Consider the following 18,511-nt stretch of genomic DNA (forward strand, 5'->3'; position numbering starts at 1 on the left):
TAAAATTCTCTCATAATGTAGTGTTTTTATGAGTTTACAAAATGAGTCATATATCTACCATAACAATCAAGATAAAAATTAAATCACCTCACAATTATCCCTTATGCTGTCCCTTTGTTGTCAAGCCCTTCTCCCTCCTTCATCACCCTTGGTAAACACTGCCACTATTTTCTATGTTTCTAAGCTTTATCTTCTTCACAATGGCATATAAATAGAATAATACAGTCCATACTTCTGAGAAACAAATACATCAAACAAACCAGATTCCGATAATGATATAGATGTTGGAAATGCCTGAAAAGGAAGTAAAGATAACTATGATTAAAATGTTAAAGGCTCTAATGGAAAAGGTGAACCACATGCAAAATAAGATGGGTAAGTTCATTAGAGAGATGAAAACTATAAGAATAAAATGGAAATGCTAGAAATTAAAAACACAATAATAGATATAGTCTCTTTATTGGCCTTATCAGGAGACTTGACACAGCTGAGAAAATCGTTAGTGACCTTAAAGATATGTCGCTAAAACTCGTCCAAACTGAAACACTAGGAAAAAAAAGGAAGAAAATGAAATATATCATCCAGGATCTGTGGGATAATATCAAACTCCCTAACATAAATACAATTCTAATTGTATAAGGAAAACAAATATGTGACAGAAGAAAGACTTCAAATAAAATGGCTGATAATTTTCCAAAATTGTTGACAGATGTTAAACCACAGACTCAAAAAACTCAAAGAACCACAACTTGGCTAATTATTAAAAAAAAAAAAAAAAAATGCACCCACCCCAGGCATACAACGTAAAATCTACTGAAAACCAAAGACATTCAGAAAATTAGAAATTAAAAAAAAAAAACTACGAAGAAGAAAAAGCCCTGGAATAGACAGATTTACAGCCCAAGTCTATGAGATGTACAAAGAAGAGCTAGTACCAATCCTACTAACACTATTCCAAAAAATGAAAAAGGAGGGAAACCTCTCTAACTCACTCTATGAGGCAATAATCATCTTTATACTAAAACCCGGCAGAAACACAACAAAAGAGAAAACTTCAGGCCAATATGCCTGATGAACTTAGACACAAAAATACTCCACAAAATCCTAGCAAATAGAATCCAGCAGCACATCAAAAAGCTAATCCACCATGATCAAGTAGGCTTTATTCCTGGTATGTGAGGCTGATTCAACATGTGCAAATCAATAAATGTGATTTACCACATAAAGAGAACTAAAAACAAAACCACATGATTATTTCAGTAGATACACTAGATATAATTTAGTATCCCTTCATGTTAAAAATCCTAAACAACTAGGCTTTGAAGGATTATACCTAAAAATAACAGCCATGTATAATAAACCCACAGCCAACATCATACTGAATGAGCAAAAGCTGGAAGCATTCCCCTTGAGCATTGGAACAAGACAAGGAAGCCCACTCTCACTACTCCTATTAAACATAGTACTGGAAATCCTAGCTAGAGAAATTAGGAAAGAGAAATAAATAAAAGGCATTCACTTTGGAAGAGAAGTCAAGCTATCATATAGATGATATAATTCTATACCTAAAATATCATGTAGTCTCTGCCCAAACACTCCTAGAACTGATAAACCACTGTAGTAAAGTTTCATCATACAAAATCAATGTGCAAAAATTAGTAGTATTTCTATACACCAGTAGCATCCAAGCTGAGAGCCAAATCAAGAATGCAATTTCATTCACAATAGCCACAAAAAGAATAAAATACTTAGGAATAGAGCAATTCAGGGAGGTGGAAGATGTCTGCAATAGAATTACAAAACACTGCTCAAAGAAATCAGAGATGACATAAACAAATGGAAGAGGATTCCATGCTAATGGATAGAAAGAATCACTATTGTTAAAATGACCATACCACCCAAAACAATTTGTAGATTCAGTGATATTCCTATCAAACCACTAAGGACATTCTTCATAGAATTCGAAAAAAACTCTTTTAAAATATATATGGAGCCCAAAAAATAGCTTGAGTAGGCAAGACAATCCTAAGCAGGAAAAAAAAAAAAAAAATTGAAGTCATCACATTACCCAACTTTAAACTATACTACAAGGCTATATTAACCAAACAGCAGGGTATTGGTACAAAGGCAGACACATAGACCAATATAACAGGTTAGAGAATGAAGAAATGAAGCTGCACATGTAAAACCATCTGATCTTTTCCAAATATGACAAAAGCAAGGAATCGGAAAAGAAGTCCCTAGTCAATAAATGATGCTGGGATAAATGACTAGCAATATGCAGAAGATTGAAACTGCACCCTTTCTTTAATCATATATGAAAATCAACTCAAAATGGATTAAAGACTTAAATGTAAAACCTAAAACTGTAAAGACCCTAGAAGAAACCTAAGACATATCATTATGCACATAGGCCTTGGCAAGATTTTATGACAAATACTCCAAAAGCAATTGTAGCAAAAACAAACACTGTCAAGTAGAATCTAATTAAACTAAAAAGTGTCTGTACAAAATAAACTACCAACAAAGGAAACAGACAACCTACAGAATGGGAGAAAATATTTTCAAACTACGCATCCAACAAAAGTCTAATATCCAGAATCTATAAAGAACTTAAACAAATCAACAAGCCAGAATCAAACAACCCCGTGGACAAAGGACATGAACAGATACTTCTTGAAGACATAGACGTTATATCCTGTTGCCAACAAGCATATGAAAAAATTCTCAACAACACTAATTATTAGAGAAATGCAGATTGAAACCACAATGAGATGCCATCTCACACCTGTCAGAGTAGCTGTTATTAAATAGTCAAAAACTAACAAATGCCAATGAGATTGTGGATAAAAGGGAATGCTAATACACTGCTGGCAGAAATGTAAATTAGTTTAGTCACTGTGGAAAGCAGTTTGAAGATTTCTCCAGGAACTTAAAACGGAACTACTGTTTGACCCAGCAGTCTCATTAATGGGTGTATAACCAAAGAAATATAAATAATTCTATCATAAAAACACCTGACGTGTATATTCGTCACAGCACTTTTCATGATAGCAAAGACATGGAATCAATCTTCATGCCCATGAATGGTGTATTGAATAATAAAAAGTGGTACTATTCATTATGGTATACTAGGCATCCATGAAAAGGAATGACATATTTTTGCAGAAACATAGATGGAACTGGAGGCCATAATCCTAAGTGAACTAATGCAGAAACAGAAAACCAAATACCTTGAAGAAAACTGAAGACTATGCACACTTGGAATAGTCATCTTGTATAGTATCTTTCAGGTGTGCTATGCAATTCCTGGATTTGAATGCTGGCTTCTCAAGTGAGCTAGGTGAAATTTTCATGGATATTTTCAAGTGTGTTTTTCAAGTTGTTTGCTCTGTCTCTTTTTCAGGGTTGTCAATAGGTCATAGATTTGGTATCTTTACATAATCTGATATTTCTCAGAGATTTTGTTCATTCTTCTATTTTTATTTTTGTCTTAGTGGGTTATTTCAGAGAACTAGTCTCTGAGCTTTGAGATTCTTTCCTCAGCTTGGTTGATTCTGCTGTTAATACTTGCAATTTTATTATGAAATTATTGAGGTGAATTATTCAGCTCTATCAGATTAGCTTGGTTCTTTCTTAAAATGCCTATTTTCTTTTATCTCCTATATAATTTTATTGTATTCCTTAGATTTTTTTTAAATTGGGTTTCTACTTTCTCCTGAATGTTGATCTTCATTCCTATCCATATTCTGAATTTTATTTCTGACATTTTACCCATTTCAGCCTGATTAAGAACCATGGCTGGATAACTAGTGTGGTCATTTGGAGGTAAGAGGACACTCTGGCTTTTTGAGTTTTCAGAGTTTGTGTGCTGATTCTTTTTCATCTGTGTAGGCTGATGTTCCTTCAGTCTTTGAAATTGCTGTCCTTCAGATAGAATTTTCTTGCTTTTATATTCTTTGATGCCCTTGGGGATTTGATTGTGGTGCAAGGTGGGTTCAGTAGAATGTTTTTTATTAAATGATGCTCTTAAAAATATTTAAGTACATAGAATGTCATTTATACATATTATTAAAGCAAATTATGAAGCATTATGTGTAGAAAACTTCCATTTATGTAAAAAATAGGCCAACTGAGGACCAATTGTAAAGACCATCGAGGCTAGGAAGAAACTGCATCAACTAACGAGCAAAATAACCAGCTAACATCATAAAGACAGGATCAAATTCACACATAACAATATTAACCTTAAATGTAAATGAGCTAAATGCTACAGTTAAAAGACACTGACTGGCAAGATAAAGAGTCAAGACCCATCAGTGTGCTGCATTCAGGAAACCCATCTCACGTGCAGAGACACACATAGGCTCAAAATAAAGGGATGGAGGAAGATCTACCAAGCAAATGGAAAACAAAAAAAGGCAGGGGTTGCAATCCTAGTCTCTGATAAAACAGACTTTAAACCAACAAAGATCAGAAGAGACAAAGAAGGCCATTACATAATGGTAAAGGGATCATTTCAACAAGAAGAGCTAACTATCCTAAGTATATATGCACCCAATACAGGAGCACCCAGATTCATAAAGCAAGTCCTGAGTGACCTATAAAGAGACTTAGACTCCCACACAATAATAATGGGAGACTTTAACACCCCATTGTCAACATTAGACAGATCAATGAGACAGAAAGTTAACAAGGATACCCAGGAATTTAACTCAGCTCTGCACCAAGTGGACATAATAGACATCTACAGAACTCTCCACCCCAAATCAACAGAATATACATTCTTTTCAGCACCACACCACACCTATTCCAAAATTGACCACATAGTTGGAAGTAAAACACTCCTCAGCAAATGTAAAAGAACAGAAATTATAACAAACTGTCTCTCAGACCACAGTGCAATCAAACTAGAACTCAGGATTAAGAAACTCCCTCAAAACTGCTCAACTACATAGAAACTGAGTAGAATGGTTTTGATTCTAGTCTACTCCTTAGTGTTTAAATAACTCCCTCTGATTACTGTCTCTGTGCCTATGTTTCTTTTGTTGGGTGTTCTTATCCATGAAGCTCCCTCAGGCAGAGGCTGCAGTTGCAGACAGGCCATATCCTTGCCGGGTCAGCTGTAATCTGCTGTCGGAGTGTTTCCTGGGGGAACATGGGTTTGTGCCTGCCCACAGAGTTCCAGCAGAAATGGGACTGCTGGGTTGGAAGCTCTATCAGGTATAGCCTGTCTGTCCATGAGAGGTGGAGGTGGATGGAATTGATTGCCCTGTTGTCTGGGTGTTTCCTGAGAAAACAGGAAGCTTAACAGGACTGAGTTCAGACAGAAGTGAGACTGTTGGGTTAGAAAATCTAGCAGGCATTGCCTGCCTGGCTACCAGTGGCAGGAGTGGGTGGGATTGCCGTTCCTGCCATCTGGGTGCTTTTTAAGACAGCAGGGGGCTACAGATGTTGGCTGAGTTTAGGTAGAAGTGAGACCATTGTGCCAGAAGCTGGTGCTGAGCCCTGTCTGATGAGGGGCAGTAGGGCAATCTTACTCCTTCTAGGCACCATGACTTTAGTCTCTATTGGGGCTATGGTGTCAGTGCTGGTCTATTCTGTGGCCTAAGACTTGTAGAGTTCCCCTTGGAGTCAAGAGTTTCCCCTGCAAAGCATCCAGATGGTCCTCTGCCTCAGTCTAGAAGCATGGTGGGGGCAGTGTATGGGGGCCAGGGTGATTCTGCTGTTCCCAGTCTTGCATAGGTTCCTGTGGAGGATGTGAGTATCCCAGAAGATTCTCACTTACTCACCCTTTCCCCTTTTGGAGAGGTTCTTCTGGCTCTTTGCTGCGCCTATACAGGCTGGTGCTCAGCTTCCCTCTTCTCTGATTTCTGTAGCCCTGCTGCCTTGATGAATCCTGACATGGTTTCTCTGTTGATTGGCCTGTAGGGCCAGTGTTTATTAAACTTTTTGTTTCCTCTCTGTGAAAGTGGAGTACATGTGCTGCTTCTATTCTGCCATATTAGCCCCTCCCACCCTCTCGTTTTTGAAGGGTCATTTTGTCAAATATAGAATTCTTTGTTGACGAGTATTTTTTTCTTTCAGCACTTTAAATATGTCAGTTGACTTATTTCTAACCTCCATGGTCTCAGAGAAGAAATTGGCTATTAATCTTATTGAGAATTTCTTTTCTGTGACAAATCTTGTTTTGCAACTTTTCCGGTTCTCTTTGTCTTTTTAAAAATAGTTCAATTACAGCGTGCCTTGGTGTGGGTAGAGTTTTGCTAATGCTACTTTTAGTCAGTTGAGCTTCTCGGATGTGTAGATTCATATGTTTTGTCAAATGTGAGACATTTTTAGCCATTATTTTTTCAGATATTTTTTCTCCTTCTTTCTCTCTCCTCCTTCTTTGACTTCCATAATGCATATATTAATCTGCTTGATGTTGTCCTACAGGTCCCTTATGCTCTGTTCACTTTTCTTCATTATTCTCTCCTGCTGCTCCTCATACTAGATATTTTCAATTGTCCTATCATCAAGTTATCTGATTCTGCCTTCTGCCTGCTCAAATCTGCTGTTTAACTCTTCTAGTGAACTAAAATTTCAATTCTACTTTTCCATTCCAGAATTTGTTTGGTTCCTTTTTATTTCCATATCTTTATTTATATTTGAATTTTGTTCAGATATAGTTTTAAGAGTTTTTCTTTACTTTTTATTTATGTTGTCAGTTCTTTAAGCATATTTAAACAGCTGTTATAAGTAATTATTTCAGTGACATAGTGGGAACAAAAGTCAAGTTACATGAACCAAAGAGTGAAAAGGAGTTGTAGGGATGAAAATAGGGAGTATCAACAACTTTTCTCAAGGCTTGTTTTAAAGGGTATTGAAAAATGGGATATTGTAGTTCGATAGAAATGTGTGACTAAGGAAAGTTTTTTAAATGGCATAGTTTGGGCTGAACTGTCCAATACCATAGCCACCAGTTACATATGGCTATACAAACTTAAATTCATTAGAATTAAACTAAATTATAAATTAAGTTCCTCAGTTATGTTAGCTACATGTGACTACAGTATTGGACAGCACTGAAAACTCCTCTGATTTGCACCATCTTCCCTTTCTTTTATCCAGTTACAAATAATAAGGCATCTTTTCTCTCATTAAATATTAATTCCTATCATTCATACTCTGGATCCCATTCCCTCTCCATTTTTTTACTTACCTAGGTCCTATGGTTATTATTTCTCTCTCTCTCTCCCACCTAATTATCAGTCTCTCCCTCTTTGCTAGATCGACATGCTCTAGTACTGTAGTACCACCTCATTCCTGGTTTCATTTTCTATGCTTTCAGTTATTCATGGTCAATCATAATCTGATAATAATAAATGAAAACTTTCAGAAATAAACAATTTATAAGTTTTAAATTTTGTATCATTGTAAGTGGTGTGATAACATCTCATACTATCCCACCTGGGATGTGAATCTTTCCTTTGTCCAGCATATCCACACTGGATATGCTACCTGCCCATTCGGCACATAGCTGTCTCAGTTACCAGATCAACCGTTACAGTTTTGCAATGCTTGTGTTAAAGTAGCTTTTATTTTACTTAATAAAGGCCCCAAAGTGCTAGAGTAGTGATGCTGGCAACTTGTATGTGCCAAAGAGAAGCCATAAAGTGCTTCTTTTAGTGAAAAGGTGAAAGTTTTTGAATTAATAATGAAAAAACTTGTATGCTGAGGTTGCTAAGATTGATGGTAAGAATGAAGATTCTATCTATGCAATTGTGAAGAAGGAAAAATAAATTCATGCAAGTTTTTCTGTAGCACTTCAAACTACAAAAGCTATGGCCACAATGTATGATAAGTGCTTAGTTAAGATAAAAAAGGCATTACATTTGTGGGTGGAAGATATAAAAAGAAATGTGTTTCAATTGACAGTAATCGGTTTCAGTACTCTCTGTGCTTTCAGGTTTCCACTGGTTTTGGAATGTATCCTCCATGGATAGAGGGGACTACTGTATAGTGAGAGAAGTTTGCGGATTTTACAGTAGTATGATGAGAGATTTTTCCGATGGTTTCAATTTTCTTATTCATATCTGGGTAAAGGCCATCAGTGTTGTGGAGGTGGGTGCGCTGGTGTAGGAGGTTTGAAGAAAAGGAAAAAATGTATGAAATTGTTGATTCAAAGGGTAGAAAAACAAACTTTTCTGAGAAATGGAATAAGACTGATGAACAGTATCGAGGACCCACGTGAGGTTTCAGATAATGAATTCCAAGAAAAATCAATTTTCTTGATTTTCTGTTGTATCTTTTTTATGTCTTTTGATTTTCAATTTGGCAAAGATTTTTAAAAATTGTAGTATCCTGTTACTGAGGATACAGTGTAATGTGCACTACTCTTGAAAGTTTACATTGGGGTAACATTTCAGAAGGGAGATTGACAATGTGTATCAATATCACTAAACATTTTCATCCACTTTGATTTTTTAATTCCACTTCTAGAAATTCATCCTAAGGAAGTAATCATAGATATATTCAATGATTTATGTACAAGGCTATATAGTACAACATTATCCATAATAGAAAAAAGATGAATGCAACCCAAATGCCCAAAGGTGAAAACGGTCAAATTTAAGTCAGGCTCCAAACCATATTAAAAAGATAATTTCAATTTTATAAAATAAGAAAATATTCATATGTATGCCTATATATATCCCTACCTATCTACATATACTTATATGCCACAAAAGAAAATGCCCTTAATATAAAAAAGTACTGATTTCTGCATAATGGAATTATAGTGACTAATTTTCCTTTCTATGCTTTTCATAGTTTTCAAAATATTCACCATTGAACATGATTTAGTTGTGTATATTTTTGAAATATATTTTTAATCATAGAACTAATACATGAATGCATTCTCATTATAAAATATTCAGATAGTACAGATAAACAGAAGTCCCTTTGGTTGTCTTTCAATCTCAGTTTTCTTTCCAGAGGTAGCTCATCTTATTGGTTTGGTGCGTTTCCATCTAGACGTCTTTCTCTGTATTTGCATATACTTTCATATAAATCTATTACTTTAATACCTAAAAATTGTTATTTGTTAACTTTATTTTAAAATAAAAAGAGAGAGATGGGTAGAGAAAAAATAAAGCGATGAAAGGGGAATGCAAGATTGGTGAGTGAACCAGGAAGCAATGGTGTTTGGAAGTCAAATAGAGTTTTAAGAAAAGGATGGTCTAAGCGGTCAGATAGTGCAAAGGGTGAGAATAATGTTTGAATCCCATCCATATTTCCATTTCTCACCCCTGAACAGCTAGGAAGTCTTCATCTGGGTGACCAGCTAGGCAGACTGGCTTGGATGTTGTTTTGAGATTCTATAACTTAGAAGGTTTTATTGTAGACTAGAAGACAGCCCAATGTGGGAAGTGCCAGAGGAGATATGGTTTGGAACTCACTTTCTTTAATTAACCTCTGATTCTTGAAAGAATGAACAAAAGTTGTATTTTTTTTTAAATCTGTAAACAAAACGTAACTGTAACATTTACTCGAATGCAGCCTGACTCAGTATCATATTGCTCCACAGGTTTTAGCTACTTTTCCTTAATGAGGATATGGATGCTTGACATTACAGCAGATAATTCATAACCTTCATATGGCTAACTTCTTAGGTTGGAACATATTAAATAAAGAAGTAGCTCAGAGCAAATGAAGATATGATGTCAGGTTTGGGACCTTCAGTGAAAATGGAAGTGGTCAGGCATTGCTAGTTCCATTCATTCAATTGTAAAAGCTGGATACTAAAGTACAGGAGCCAAGCTGCAATGGGAGATGGACCTAACATGCAAAAGTGAAGTGGAGAAAGAGACTTGAATCAGAATAAGAGAGCATCAGGAGCTAAGAGAGGAGGTTTCTGAGTAGTTGCTGGAAACACCTTCATGGTATCAAATATTTGCATATTTTAGGGTGATTGTGTGTTAACATATTGTTTTAGCTAAGCTTTCGGGAATGAGGCACAAGGTCAGGAAAGAAAGGATTTAAATTATCTATTTCTTTTGATAGTGTCTCAGTCCATTTTGCATGTTAAAAAGGATTACCTGAAGCTGGGTCATTTATAAATAAAGGAGGTTTATTTGGCTCATGGTTCTTCACGCTATGTAAGGAGATATACCTAATGCTAAATGACGAGTTAATGGGTGCAGCAAAACAACATGGTACATGGATACATAAGTAACAAACCTGCACATTGTGCACATGTACCCTAAAACCTAAAGTATAATAAAAATAAAAATTAAAATAAAAAAAAAAAAAGAAGCACGGCACTGGCATCTGCTTCTACTGAAGGCCCAAGAAAGCTTTCAATTATAATGGAAGGTGAAAGGGGAGCAAGTGTGTTACATGATGAGAGAGGGAGCAAGAAAGAAAGAGAGGAGGGGTGCCATGATCTTTTAAACAATCAGCTTTTGTATGAAGTAGTAGACCAAGAACTCACTCATTGCTGAGAGGACAGCACAAAGCCATTCATGAAGGATCTGCTCCTATGACCCAAACACCTCCCACTAGGTGGCACCTCCAACACTGGGGATCAAGTTTCAACATGATATTTAGAGGGGACAAAAATTCAAACTACATCAGACAATATGAAAGTTGTTGGAGGTTGTATTAGTTTGCTAGGGCTGCCATTATGAAGTACCATAAACTGAGTGACTTAAACAACAGAAATGTATTGTCTCATAATTCTGGAGGCCAGAATTTTAAAATCAAGGTGTCAGCAGGTTTTTTTTTTTTTTTTTTTTGACTATGAAGAAAGACTCATTAAGGAGTGTATAGGAAGTGAGGAAGTAAAGAAAGTAGATGCTGGCAGGAGTTTAAAAATGCTTAGCTGTTGAAGAAGACAGATAGAACAAGGGAGAGCAGTAGCTTGAGGGTCACAGGAGAGAGAAAGGAGAGACTTGAGCATGGTTTACATGGGGAAAGGAAAAAGCAGAGGAGAAGTAGAAGACCCAGGAGGAAGAAGAGGAAATTCAAATCTGGCAAGAAATGGGAGAAAGTATGAACCTTGAATTGGAGTAGGAACACTTCCCCCTCTGAGGCTCAAAGGCTTGGTAGATGTGGATAAGGAATGGAATTTTAAAGGATGAGAGCCTTTGAAGAGTAGTAGTAAAAGGAATTTTCAAGATAGACTGCATGGGCTCAAATTTCAGCTATGATGTGTGGTCTTCAGAAAGTGATATAATATCTATGAGCTGAAGCCTTAGTTATTTCATATATACAATGGAATTAATAGTAATATCTGTCTCATAGGGATTTTGAATTAATGTATTTTAAGTGCTATGCAAGTTTTTGCCAATATTATTCTTATTCTGTGAAATTTGAGTTGAATTCAGTTGTTGAGAGTGAGGAGGTAAGGAACAAATGAGTCTTGAGGAGTGTAGTGAAAGTTTGGAATTGTCACCAAGAGGAACAGTATTGGAAGCTATTGAACCAAACAGCACTGAGGACACAATTGAGACTGGAAAATAGAAATTTGAAGAAGCAGCACTACAGAAGGCTGTACAGTTTTCTCCAGCTGTGTTCAGCACATCACAGTCTAAGATCAGAGGAGGCAGATTGTAAGATACACCTAGGGAGGTTAGTGGTACCCAAATTTAGTGGACATGAGAGTCACTTGGAGGGATTGTTAAATTGCCCGTAGGTTGCTGAGCCCATGCCCAGAGTTTCTGAATCTTCAGGTGTGGAGAGATTCCCAACAATTTGCATTTCTACAAATTGCTAAGTGGATTCTGATGCTGCTGGTGGAAGCAATAAACTTTGAGGACCACTGATTTACAGGAAGTTATTATGGGGTGGGAGTGGTGAAGGGGATGCATTGTGTAGAATAGAGTAACAGGCAAGAAGACATGAGAGTGCAGGATATTTGTTAAAGAGCAGTTCAAATGCTGACCGTGGCAGTGAGGGAATTTGGACCAGATAGGGAAAAGGATGGACTCAGGAGGGACCTGATAAAAAAGGTAGAGGAGAGTAGGGATCTTCACAAGGACATAGCACTTATCCCAGCTTGTAATTCTACATGTTTTTTTTGTTGGTTTACTTGTATATTGTTTCCTCTCCTGACTAGATTCTAAGAGGACAGGCACTATGTTGTTTTGTTTATGACTCTCCAACACTCAACATGTAGTATGTGTTCAATACAGCTTTGTTGATCGTATGAGGGAAAAATCTTGCATGCTTTCACCTCTGACTCTTCTTTAAGCTCTCCTCATTCCTTGAGATTCAGACCAAGTCTAAACTCTAACACTTTCTCTGGTGATTAATACCTCTAAACTCCTGTATTTGTTTAAGTCTTACAATATAATTGACTTTTTTGATGTACAGTTGTATGAATTTTAACACATGTATAGATTAGTATAATCACCACCGCAATTAGGAATTAAAGCAGTTACTTTCTTGCTATCCCCACCCTCTTTGAACCACTTATCTGTTCTCAATTCCTATTGTTACATCTTTGCTAAAAAGAAATGCATATATATGTATATATTCTTTGATTTACATAGTGATATCTACATAAAATGGAATATATTTATGTATATAAATGGAATAATAAAGTATGCAATACTTCAGGATTAACCTTTTTCACTCAGCATAATTCTCTGGAGATTCATCTAAGTTGTTGTATGTGTCAATAGTTTACTATTTTTTATTGCTGAGTAGTATTCCATGGTATGAATGTACCACATTTTGTACAACTTTTCAATGTTAAAGGGAATTTAGATTTTATCCAGTTATTAGCTCTTATTAATAAAATTACAATGACTATCTTTATAGAGGCATTGATTGATTGATTGATTGAAGCAGAGTCTCGCTCTGTCACTTAGGCTGGAGTTTAGTGGCACAACCTTGGCTAACTGCAACCTCTGCCCCCCAGGTTCAAGTGACTCTCATACATCAGCCTCCTGAGTAGCTGGGATTACAGGTGCCCACCACCACACTAAGCTAATTTTTGTATTTTTAGCAGAGATAGGTTTTGCCATGTTGGCCAGGCTGGTCTCAAACTCCTGACCTCAAGTGATCCACCCGCCTTGGCCTCCCAGTGTGCTGGGATTACAGGTGCTCTGCAGAAGCTTTTGTGTGAACATCGTTCACATTTCTCTATGGTAGATACCTAGAACTAGGATTTCTGGATCATATAGTAAGGGGATATTTAACTTTATAAGGAACTGCCAAACTTTTTTCCAGAGTGTCTGCACCATTTTACATTCCCATAAGCAAAGTGTGAGTGATTCAGTTGTTCCACATCCTTGCGAGCATTTGGTGTTATCACTGATTTTTAAGGCCATTGTGACAGGTATGTAATGATATCTCATTGTAATTTTGATTTCCTTTTTCTAAATGGCTAATAATGTTTAACATCTATCATATGTTTATCTGTCATTCTTATATCTTGTGAAATGTCAGTTCAATTTTTTTTGCCTATTTTTAATTGGGTTGTTTTTATTTTGTTAAAATTTAAGAGTTCTTTATGTATTTTAGATACAAGAGTGAAGCCTTGACTACTATGATCAGTCCAGGGCTCTGTGAGGAAATTATATTTAGGCTGATACTTGAATGTAGCATAGAAATCAGCCATATTAAGAAAGTTACAGGAGACCTTCAACTGCAAGTGTAAATACCTTGAGACAGGAATGATCTCAGTGTATTTAATGAATAATAAGAAGACAGTGTGGCTGTAGCATACTGAGAAAGATGAAGAATAATAAGAAATGAGTTTGTAGATATAAAGAAGGATAAGTAAGATCATGTAGAGTGTCGCAAGCCATGGTAGGGAATTTTTATTTAGTTTTACTCACAGCGAGGAGCTGTTGCAGAGATGTGGCATGGTTTACTTTGTATTTCAAAAAGTTACATTTGTTGTTATGTAAAGCATATGTTATGAGAGGAACAAGATAGGTGACTATTGTAGTTTTATCAGGTGGCAGAAGATAGTGGCACAGACTACGGTGGTAGCAGTGGAGATGGGTAGAAGTGGATAATATGAGATATACTTTTCAGGTAGATCCTTCGGAATTTTGATGATGGATATGAGATATGAGGGAGTGATAATAATCAAAGATAACTCTTGAGTTTTTGGCTTACATAACTGGTGGCACTATCTATTGAGATAAGGAAAACTGAAGAGGAGAAGGTTTGGGGGGAAAGTCAAATATTTATTTTTAATATATTGAGTCTGAGATAAAAATTAGACAAACGGAGGTGCCAAGAAGGCAGTTGAATAAGCCTTGAACTCGATAGAGAGGTTGGGGAGAAGTTCATGCAAACAGAACAACATTACAAAAGATACAGAGCTGTGAAAGTATGAGGTATGCCCAGAGGTGTGCAAGTAGTTAGGTTTGACCAGTATATATTTTGCAGAACTAGAAAGAGTAAGAGATATGGCTGAAAAGGCAGGCCAGGGCTGAGTTAGAGAGGGCTTAGCTGATGGGGAAATTTTTGAAATTTATTATTTGAATATTAGGGAGACATTACAGGCCTTTGATAAAAGGTATGACATGAACAAAGAAAGATTTTGGAAAGATTAATATGGCATAGCCAAAACAATGTTAAAAAAGAAGAAAAACGTTGGAGAACTCATACTTACTGGTTTCTAAACTTACTACAAAGCATAGAATTCAAGATTGTGTGGCATTGGCGTAAGGGTAGACAGATAGATCAATAGAATAGAATTGAAGATCCAGAAATAAACCCTCTCATTTTTGGTCAATTGATTTTCAACAAAAGTGCCAAGACCTTTCAATGGAAAAAAATAGTCTTTTCAGTAAATTGTGCTGAGGCAATTGGATATCCACATACAAAACTATGAAATTGGACCTCTAACTCACAACATACAGAAAAATCAACTCAAAATGGATCAAAGACCTAAATATGAAAGTAAAGCTATAAAACTTAGAAGAAAACAAAGGAGCAAACCTCTATAACCTTGGATTAGGCAATGGTTTCTTATATACAACACTAAAAGCACAAGTCAACAAATAAATTGAAATACCTTAAAATTTAAAATATGCTTTAAAGGACACCATAAAAAAGTGAAAAGACAATCCACAGGATGTGAAACAATTTGACAATCATATATCTGATAAGGGACTTGTATCCAGAATCCATAAACAACTATTGCTTGATGTCATTGTTATTTGACAATGCTATTATCAAAAAACCCATAACCCAATTTAAAATGGGCAAAGGATTTGAATAGACATTGCTCCCCAGAAGATGTTAAAATGTATATTAATCACAAGAGAAGATGCTCAACATGGTTAGCCATCAGAGAAATGGAAATCAAAACTGTAGTGAGATAACACTTTTCACATGCTAGGATAACTAAAATAAAAGATTTTTAAAAGCAGACAATAACTAGTTTTCATGCAGATGTTGAGAAATTGGAACCCTAATATGTTGCTGGTGAGAATACAAAATGGTGCAGGTGCTTTGGAAAGCAGTTTGGCAATTCTTTAAGTGGTTGAACGTAGCATTACCATATAACACAGGAATAAATGAAAACATATATCCACATAAAAACTTGTACACAAATGCTGATAGCAGCACTATTCATAATAACTAAAAAGTAGAAATGACCCAAATCTTCATCAACTGAAGAATGAATGAATAAAATGTGGTGTATCTATTCAATGGAATATTATTTGGCAATAAACACAGTTAAGTATTGATATGTGCTACAACGTGGGTGGACAATGAAAATATATTAAATAAGAAAAATTCAGTCACAAAATAAAATGTATGATATAATTCAATATCTATGGAATGCCCCTAATGGACAAGTCTATAGAGACAGAAAGTAGAATATTGATTACCTTGGGTGGGGTGGGGCAGGGGTGGATGGGTGGATTAGGGGATGAAGGCAGTACAGGAGTTTTTTTGGTGGTAATGAAATGTAAAATGAATCGTGGTGGTTACGAAGTTCTGGTATTATACTAAAAACGTTGAATTGAACATTTTAAAAGGGTGAATTGTATGGTACGCAAATTACATCTCAATAAAGTTGTTAGAAAAGATTAATATAGCATTATTTGGAAGATGAATTGGAGAGGGCAAGGCTGGAGGCAGAGAAACATGTTAGGAGGCTTTGTAATGGTTGAGTTAAGAAAACAAGGGTCTAAACTAGGGCAAGAGTAATGATAATTGAAAGGAGAAGAGGATGGTTCTAAAATATAGTGTAGAGGTAGAATCAATAAGACCTGCCATTTGGTTAGATGTCGAATTACGAAAGTGAAGAAGTAAAGATTAAAGTTTTGAGTCTGAATAAGTAAAAGAGTGATAATGTTATTTCTAGACAGACACTGAGAGCACAGATTGGGAAACAGGGTGGTTTTTCAAAGGAGGGAGGTGAGTTCATACAATCTGTTTTCCTGGTGCTGTCAGGACAATCTTTAAAAGATATTCAGCATCTAATTGAATATTTGGAGTTGGAGCTTAGTAACAAGGGGAGTCTGGCTGGAACTAAGTATTTAAGAGTCATCGATGCACAGATCATAGTTGACATCAGAAAGGTGACTAAAGTTTCCAAGGAGAGAGTATGGAAAGAGAGAAGAGAACTGAGACAGAACTTTGTTCAAACAACTGCATTTAGGATATAGCAGCTAGAAAAAATAAGCCAAAGCAGAGCACCCCACCCCACCCCCACCTGCAAAGAAAAAGATGATATTAAAAGCAGAGAAAAAAAGTAGCAAGGCTGCCTTACTAGAGGAGTGGACCTGGGCCTTTGAGAATAGGGAAAGTAGAAAAGAAAGGTTGAGGGTGTCCCAGGAGGGAGAAGAGCAAGGCCACAAAAATAAAATGATGGAGGAATGATGAAGAAAGATCTTAAAGAAGATGGGATTCACTCACCACTGCCTCTTGGGGAGACCTGGAAATTGAGAGAAATTTCTCGGTGCAACTGGAGGTTCCTTGTTACACTTCTAGGTGAGGTGCTCACTTATCAGTGGAACATCCCGGAGAGATCTGGCCCTGGGCCCAATGACTCTGCTTGTGTTTCCTGGATCTATTATTCTGCAGTGGATCCCATCAAGGTAAATACAAGATTGGCTACCTGGAGGTGGGTCAAACTCCCTGGCAAAAAGAAGCTATTAACCAGGTGTAGTAAGAACTTACTCCTGAGATTCTAGATCCTAGAATTTGGGGAACATTCCTCAAAAGCTGGACTTATTTTAATAGACAGGAGGAGGGATGAAGGGAATGGGTAGCACCAGATATTTGTCATGAAGATTTTCTTCCTTATCTTTTCATTTTGGATCCTATAAAGCAACATGTTCTCATTATAAAAAAAACAAACACACAAACAAACAAAAAACAGAAAAGAAACCTGGGATTGGTTGTACAGAGATTGAGGTTCTAGTCCCAAATTTGGTTATAGCATGCTTTTAGAGTGACCTTAAATAAGTCATTCTGCCTCTGTTTTCTCATCTGGAAAATAGATTTATCAATCTAGCCATCCATCTGCAGCCAGCCATTAGTAATCATTTATTGAGTGCCTGCCACATTTTAGGCATTTTTCTTGGTGCTTTGGATGATATAAATTTAAGATACATTTCCCACCTTCAAAGAGTATGGTCTAGTTGAGCAAGAGGGAACCTGGAGAAGGCATCACAATGGGAGGTGCGTGTACTCTCAGCCTTAAAAGCTGAGTCACATTATGCCATCAGATAAGGGATATGATGATGGGGAGGGCATTGCAGGCAGAGGAAACAGCACAAAAAAAAGACACTAGGTTGTAAAAATGCTTGGTAGGCTAAGAGGTCAATAAATAGTTTAGCCTAGATAAAGCATAGGTCAGATAGTGCATCTTAACTAAGTCCCAAGATAATTGTTAGAATGAATTCAAATAACATAGTGGGGTACTTATAAATGTAAGATATCATGAGGAAATGCTGAGAGGCACAGTGGGCTTGTATGAGAAGCTGGCTCCCTGCAGAGTACTGCTACCCAGAAACAACTCCATCTCTTTCTCTCTCTCCCACTTCCTCCCTTCCTCAGGACATGTATAGTGGCCTGGTGGGGCCCTTGGCTATCTGCCGAAAGGGCATCCTGGAGCCCCATGGAGGACGGAGTGACATGGACCGGGAATTTGCGTTGTTGTTCTTGATTTTTGATGAAAATAAGTCTTGGTATTTGGAGGAAAATGTGGCAACCCATGGGTCCCAGGATCCAGGCAGTATTAACCTACAGGATGAAACTTTCTTGGAGAGCAATAAAATGCATGGTCAGTAATAAAAAACCTACTCTTCTTCCAAAGCAGTCCCTGCTGGTAACATGGGGATATTTAATAGGCCTATTGCTACCTAAGGGAACATAATCCCAGAGGGGACATGAACATGGGAAGGTGAAATGGGGATGAGTTAGAAGCATTTCCTCTTATTGTACATTTACATATACAAAGGCAGATATGTGGTCCAGGTTAGATTGGGTGCCCAGAAAGCAGGAAGTTGACTCTGTAAAGTTGCCATGATGATACCAGCAA

General features: G+C 36.7%; 1 protein-coding gene across 1 annotated transcript in view; it reads left to right on the forward strand.

Annotated features, from left to right (window-relative positions):
* Positions 1-18,511, forward strand: part of HEPH (hephaestin) — a 98,551-nt gene that overhangs the window by 69,282 nt on the left and 10,758 nt on the right. The window contains exons 16-17 of the mRNA XM_055268591.1: positions 16,957-17,063; positions 18,028-18,253. Coding sequence (XP_055124566.1) covers positions 16,957-17,063; positions 18,028-18,253 — 333 coding nt within the window. The remainder of the gene's footprint in view (positions 1-16,956; positions 17,064-18,027; positions 18,254-18,511) is intronic.

The sequence above is a fragment of the Symphalangus syndactylus genome, chromosome X, assembly GCF_028878055.3.
Source record: "Symphalangus syndactylus isolate Jambi chromosome X, NHGRI_mSymSyn1-v2.1_pri, whole genome shotgun sequence".
NCBI classification, from domain to species: Eukaryota; Metazoa; Chordata; class Mammalia; order Primates; family Hylobatidae; genus Symphalangus; species Symphalangus syndactylus.